A 6,758-nucleotide genomic window follows, 5' to 3' on the forward strand; every position below is an offset into this window, starting at 1 on the left:
GAGAAGAGGTAGGGGGAGGTGGGGAGAGGAGAGGTGGGGGAGGTGGGGAGAGGAGAGGTAGGGGGAGGTGGGGAGTGGAGAGGTAGGGGGAGGAGAGGTAGGGGGAGGTGGGGAGTGGAGAGGTAGGGGGAGGAGAGGTAGGGGGAGGTAGGGGGAGGTGGGGAGTGGAGAGGTAGGGGGAGGAGAGGTAGGGGAGGTGGGGAGAGGAGAGGTAGGGGAAGGTGGGGAGAGGAGAGGTAGGGGGAGGTGGGGAGAGGAGAGGTAGGGGGAGGTGAGGAGAGGAGAGGTAGGGGGAGGTGGGGAGTGGAGAGGTAGGGGGAGGAGAGGTAGGGGGAGGTAGGGGGAGGTGGGGAGTGGAGAGGTAGGGGGAGGAGAGGTAGGGGGAGGTAGGGGAGGTGGGGAGTGGAGAGGTAGGGGGAGGAGAGGTAGGGGGAGGAGAATAAAGGAAAGTGGAATAGAGAAAAGAGCAGCAGAGTGTGTGTGTTATAGAGTGTATATGTTTGTATGTGTGTATGCATGTGTGCGTGTGTGCATGCGTGTGTGTGTGTTCGTGCGTGTGTGTGTTTATGTATGTGTGTGCGTGCGTGGGTGTGTATGTGTGTATCTAGCCAAGCTTAAAGAACTTCCAGACCATCACCAGCTGGGCTCAGGAGTAAACTGGATATATGTGCTGTGTTTTAATAAGTCAAGATATTACTAATATACAGGGCCGTAACTCACTTCAATCAATTCTACACATTTGGCCTTGGGTTGGAGAGAAAAATGTGCAGCTTTACAACTAATTTCCTGCAGTTCTACACGTTGACATGACTTGTGCCGTGTTAACAGGATATCTGAGTGAGAGTGACTAACACAATCGATGGGGGACCCCTGTAGGCCATGATTACTACAAGTTTAGAGAAATCACATCAAATGTTATTTGTCACATGCGCCGAATACAACAGGTGTAGGTAGACCTTACAGTTAAATGCTTACTTACAAGCCCCTTAACCAACAATGGTTTAAGAAGTTTTAAGAAAAAAGTGTAACAATTATAAATAAAAAATTAAAAGTAAAAAGTAAAAGTAACAAATAATTAAACAGCAGCAGTAAAATAACAATAGTGAGGCTATATACAGGTGGTACCGGTACAGAGTCAATGTGCTGGGGCACCGGGTAGTCGAGGTAATTGAGGTAATATGTACATATAGGTAGAGTTAAAGATAGCCTGGTTAGCCTAGCCAGCTAACTTATCAAACAAAAATGTGCTGACTTGTGCTAATTGAGTGACTGTCGTCAGTAAGTGACGTAAAACAAGAGGAACCCTGCTGCTGCACCTGGTGTGTTCTCGTACTCTCAACTCTCAACAGTAAGATGAGACCCCGACCGAATTCACACACCACTAAAAAGAAACTGCTTTTTGAAACAAGTACAGAGATCCTCGGTGTCCTCATTTGTAGCTACGTCCCTGCTAATATACCAACACACTGGAATCTCTCCCTCTCTCTCCTCTCTAGCTGGGCTCAGAAATGCAGTGTATCTATCTATAATATCTGTATGTGTAAAACTCTGGTATCTCCCCCTCAGCCAACCTGAAGGAGTTGATCAGCCAGACCATGGCTAGCTGGGCTCAGGAGTGCAGCATCCAGGACCCAGAGCTGGTTCGTGTGATGTTCAGCCTGCTGAGACGTCAGTACGACGGCATCGGAGCGCTGCTCAGGGCCATGAGGAAGAGTATGTACTGTCCTTGAGTGACTCCCAGACCCAGTCTGATGTGTGGAGCGAATTGTCCAGTCTTAGCTCTCTGGGTTGTGATTTTAGTATTGTGTCATTCCTTCAATTGCAATTAAATATGGGCATAGTCATACAGATTGAAAATCTAACTTTTGGTCCATTACTTGTACCAGGTTACACCATCTCTGCTGCGTCAGTACAGGACTGTGTCAACCTCCTGGCCTCTCTGGGACAGATCAGATCACTGCTGTCTGTACGGATGGGGAAAGAAGAGGAGAAACTCATGATCGACGGACTGGGGTGAGAGATTACTCCTGTGTGTGCGCTTGCTTGCGTGGGTGTGATATTAGCAGAGTTTCTAAGCCCAGAGGCTTCTGGGAACTCTTGTGAAACAGACCAATCAGACGAGGCCGTGGTTTGGGGTTTGACAAGTGAAACATTCTTCGTTAGTTGTTCATTATCTAGACATGTAAAGACACAAGGTTGATTTGAGCCGATGTCTGAAGTAGTTGAAGGTGTTATTACTCCGACCTCGCGCTGCTGACAGACGTTTTCATTTGAGTCAAAAACAACTTTAAATGTCGAAGGAGTGCCTCTGATTTTCACGGCTCTGCACATGTGCAGTTCGGCGACCGTTAGACCCAATGACGTGTTTCTACACATGAGGTTAGCTAGCCAACGTCTCCATGACATCGCCTTACAAGTGTGATCTGGGATTTCTATTGGAGAAGCAGTTTCTGCCTGTCTTCATACTGCACTGTCTTTGATATTACTGTATGTTATCCATTCACAAACACGGTTGTTGTTCAATCTTCTTTAATTCCAGGGTCGCCAAAAAGCTTTCTAACCTCAAGGGTCTTTTCCGGGTTAAATAAAGGTTAAATACATTTCATCAAACAGCTGTTAGCTGAGATAATGAACTACAGTATGTTTGGCTCCACATACAATGACCTTTAGATCTCTAACCTTTGACCCCTCTGTGTTTACAGTGACATCATGAACAACAAGGTGTTCTACCAGCACCCCAACCTGATGAGGGTTCTGGGGATGCATGAGACTGTCATGGAGGTGATGGTTAACGTGCTGGGAGGAGACAAGTCACAGGTACTGGACTTTTTCAAGAATAAAGATAGAAGTTTCACACTCTTCTCTCCTTGCGGTGACTATTTCATAAGTTACCAATGATGTTTCGGCACACCGTTCTTCCTCGGTTTTAAACTCTTAAAGACCCCTGTTTTGGAAAATATATATATTTATTTATTTAGGTTGTGTAGTTAGACTGCTATTTGTTTGGGTAGGATCCAAGTAGATCCAAGTAGCACTGCTGTAAACAGCCATACAGGCGCTGTGCTGTAAGGACTATCTGTAATGTAAAGCAGGTAACAGGAAAGTTCATCTGTTACAAGGATCCTCCCAACAAGGGATCCTACCAGGGATCCTCCCAACAAGGGATCCTACCAGGGATCCTCCCAACAAGGGATCCTACCAGGGATCCTCCCAAAAAGGGATCCTACCAGGGATCCTCCCAACAAGGGATCCTACCTGGGATCCTACCAACAAGGGATCCTACCAGGGTTCCTCCCAACAAGGGATCCTACCAGAGTTCCTCCCAACAAGGGATCCTATCAGGGATCCTCCCAACAAGGGATCCTATCAGGGATCCTCCCAACAAGGGATCCTGCCAGGGATCCTACTGTACCAACAAGGGATCCTACCAGGGATCCTCCCAACAAGGGATCCTACCAGGGATCCTCCCAACAAGGGATCCTACCAGGGATCCTCCCAACAAGGGATCCTACCAGGGATCCTCCCAACAAGGGATCCTCCCAGGGATTCTCCCAACAAGGGATCCTACCAGGGTTCCTCCCAACAAGGGATCCTACCAGAGTTCCTCCCAACAAGGGATCCTATCAGGGATCCTCCCAACAAGGGATCCTGCCAGGGATCCTACTGTACCAACAAGGGATCCTACCAGGGATCCTCCCAACAAGGGATCCTGCCAGGGATCCTCCCAACAAGGGATCCTACCAGGGATCCTACTGTACCAACAAGGGATCCTACCCGGGATCCTCCCAACAAGGGATCCTACCAGGGATCCTCCCAACAAGGGATCCTGCCAGGGATCCTCCCAACAAGGGATCCTACCAGGGTTCCTCCCAACAAGGGATCCTACCAGGGATCCTACTGTACCAACAAGGGATCCTACCAGGGATCCTCCCAACAAGGGATCCTACCAGGGATCCTCCCAACAAGGGATCCTGCCAGGGATCCTCCCAACAAGGGATCCTACCAGGGTCCTCCCAACAAGGGATCCTACCAGGGATCCTCCCAACAAGGGATCCTACCAGGGATCCTACTGTACCAACAAGGGATCCTACCAGGGATCCTCCCAACAAGGGATCCTACCAGGGTTCCTACCAACAAGGGATCCTACCAGGGATTCTTCCCATGAGGGATCCTACCAGAGATCCTACCCATAAGGGATCCTACCAACAACTAACCACTCAGTACCCAGAGAGGGATTTGGAGGGTCAGGGGTTGTAAGGCCTAGGGAGGCTAGGGAGAGGAGGAGGTAAGAGTAGGGAGACGTGGGGGGTAGAGGAGTGGGAGATGTAGGGCAGGAGAGGGTTGGGGGGTACAGGTCAGGTAGAGAGACGTGGGGGGTAGAGGAGTGGGCGATGTAGGGCAGGAGAGGGTTGGGGGGTACAGGTCAGGTAGAGTGACGTGGGGGGTAGAGGAGTATGCCAGTCCTTTTTTTGGGGGGTGCTGGAAGACTGGGGTTTGATTGAAACATATCTGCTTGGCAATCTCATTAGTCAATAACATTCCTGCACGGTTTGGCCGACGTGTGTGTGTGTGTGTGTGTGTGTGTGTGTGTGTGTGTGTGTGTGTGTGTGTGTGTGTGTGTGTGTGTGTGTGTGTGTGTGTGTGTGTGTGTGTGTGTGTGTGTGTGTCAGATTTACAGTTGTTACTGACAGACTGACTTGTTGTCAATGATCCTTTTATTAGCTGTTTTTAACTACACTGCTCAAAAAAATAAAGGGAACACTTAAACAACACAATGTAACTCCAAGTCAATCACACTTCTGTGAAATCAAACTGTCCACTTAGGAAGCAACACTGATTGACAATAAATTTCACATGCTGTTGTGCAAATGGAATAGACAAAAGGTGGAAATTATAGGCAATTAGCAAGACACCCCCAATAAAGGAGTGATTCTGCAGGTGGTGACCACAGACCACTTCTCATTTCCTATGCTTCCTGGCTGATGTTTTGGTCACTTTTGAATGCTGGCGGTGCTCTCACTCTAGTGGTAGCATGAGACGGAGTCTACAACCCACACAAGTGGCTCAGGTAGTGCAGCTCATCCAGGATGGCACATCAATGCGAGCTGTGGCAAGAAGTTTTGCTGTGTCTGTCAGCGTAGTGTCCAGAGCATGGAGGCGCTACCAGGAGACAGGCCAGTACATCAGGAGACGTGGAGGAGGCCGTAGGAGGGCAACAACCCAGCAGCAGGACCGACACTACGCTGACAGACACAGCAAACCTTCTTGCCACAGCTCGCATTGATGTACCATCCTGGATGAGCTGCACTACCTGAGCCACTTGTGTGGGTTGTAGACTCCGTCTCATGCTACCACTAGAGTGAGAGCACCGCCAGCATTCAAAAGTGACCAAAACATCAGCCAGGAAGCATAGGAACTGAGAAGTGGTCTGTGGTCACCACCTGCAGAATCACTCCTTTATTGGGGGTGTCTTGCTAATTGCCTATAATTTCCACCTTTTGTCTATTCCATTTGCACAACAGCATGTGAAATGTATTGTCAACCAGTGTTGCTTCCTAAGTGGACAGTTTGATTTCACAGAAGTGTGATTGACTTGGAGTTACATTGTGTTGTTTAAGTGTTCCCTTTATTTTTTTGAGCAGTGTATATTGATTCAGTAACATGACACGAGCTCCGTACCCACTTAGGTCATAGTTCTCACTTGAGATCTCTCAATCTCAAACTAACACGATGTCCATCTTGGTCATTCTCTTGGACAAATCTACCATTAACATGGAATTTGCAAAAAAAAAAAAAAAAAGGTCAGAGTCTACTACAATATATTTGATGTATGTGATATTGTTATGTGATGTAATGTGATATATTGTATGTAATATATTTAAATGTAACAAATATTTTCCATTCCTCCTACAGGAGATAGCGTTTCCCAAGATGGTTGCCAGCTGCTGTCGGTTCCTGTGTTACTTCTGTCGTATCAGTCGACAGAACCAGAAGGCCATGTTCGATCATCTGAGTTATCTGCTGGAGAACAGCTCCGTCGGACTAGGTGGGTAGAGAGGGGGGGGGGGGGGGTAGAGAGAGACAGAGAGACACAGAGAGAGACTAGAATACTAGAATCCGAAGTCAAATGTCTACTATTTGCTGAAGATCTGGTGCTTCTGTCACCAACCAAGGAGGGCCTACAGCAGCACCTAGATCTTCTGCACAGATTCTGTCAGACCTGGGCCCTGACAGTAAATCTCAGTAAGACCAAAATAATGGTGTTCCAAAAAAGGTCCAGTCGCCAGGACCACAAATTCCATCTAGGCACCGTTGCCCTAGAGCACACAAAAAACTATACATACCTCGGCCTAAACATCAGCACCACAGGTAACTTCCACAAAGCTGTGAACAATCTGAGAGACAAGGCAAGAAGGGCATTCTATGCCATCAAAAGGAACATAAATTTCAACATACCAATTAGGATCTGGCTAAAAATACTTGAATCAGTCATAGAGCCCATTGCCCTTTATGGTTGTGAGGTCTGGNATACCTCGGCCTAAACATCAGCACCACAGGTAACTTCCACAAAGCTGTGAACAATCTGAGAGACAAGGCAAGAAGGGCATTCTATGCCATCAAAAGGAACATAAATTTCAACATACCAATTAGGATCTGGCTAAAAATACTTGAATCAGTCATAGAGCCCATTGCCCTTTATGGTTGTGAGGTCTGGGCTCACCAACCAAGATTTCACAAAATGGGGCAAACACCAAATT

The 6,758-nt window shown here is 47.8% G+C and overlaps 1 protein-coding gene across 3 annotated transcripts in view; it reads left to right on the top strand.

Moving 5' to 3' along the window:
* Positions 1 to 6,758, top strand: part of LOC129817767 (ryanodine receptor 3-like) — a 295,018-nt gene that overhangs the window by 165,293 nt on the left and 122,967 nt on the right. For all 3 annotated transcript variants that reach the window (XM_055873310.1, XM_055873311.1, XM_055873312.1), the window contains 4 exons: positions 1,567 to 1,713; positions 1,887 to 2,013; positions 2,703 to 2,817; positions 5,914 to 6,046. In XM_055873310.1, the coding sequence (XP_055729285.1) occupies positions 1,567 to 1,713; positions 1,887 to 2,013; positions 2,703 to 2,817; positions 5,914 to 6,046 (522 nt within the window). The remainder of the gene's footprint in view (positions 1 to 1,566; positions 1,714 to 1,886; positions 2,014 to 2,702; positions 2,818 to 5,913; positions 6,047 to 6,758) is intronic.

The sequence above is a fragment of the Salvelinus fontinalis genome, chromosome 20 (genome assembly GCF_029448725.1).
Source record: "Salvelinus fontinalis isolate EN_2023a chromosome 20, ASM2944872v1, whole genome shotgun sequence".
Taxonomy (NCBI): Eukaryota; Metazoa; Chordata; class Actinopteri; order Salmoniformes; family Salmonidae; genus Salvelinus; species Salvelinus fontinalis.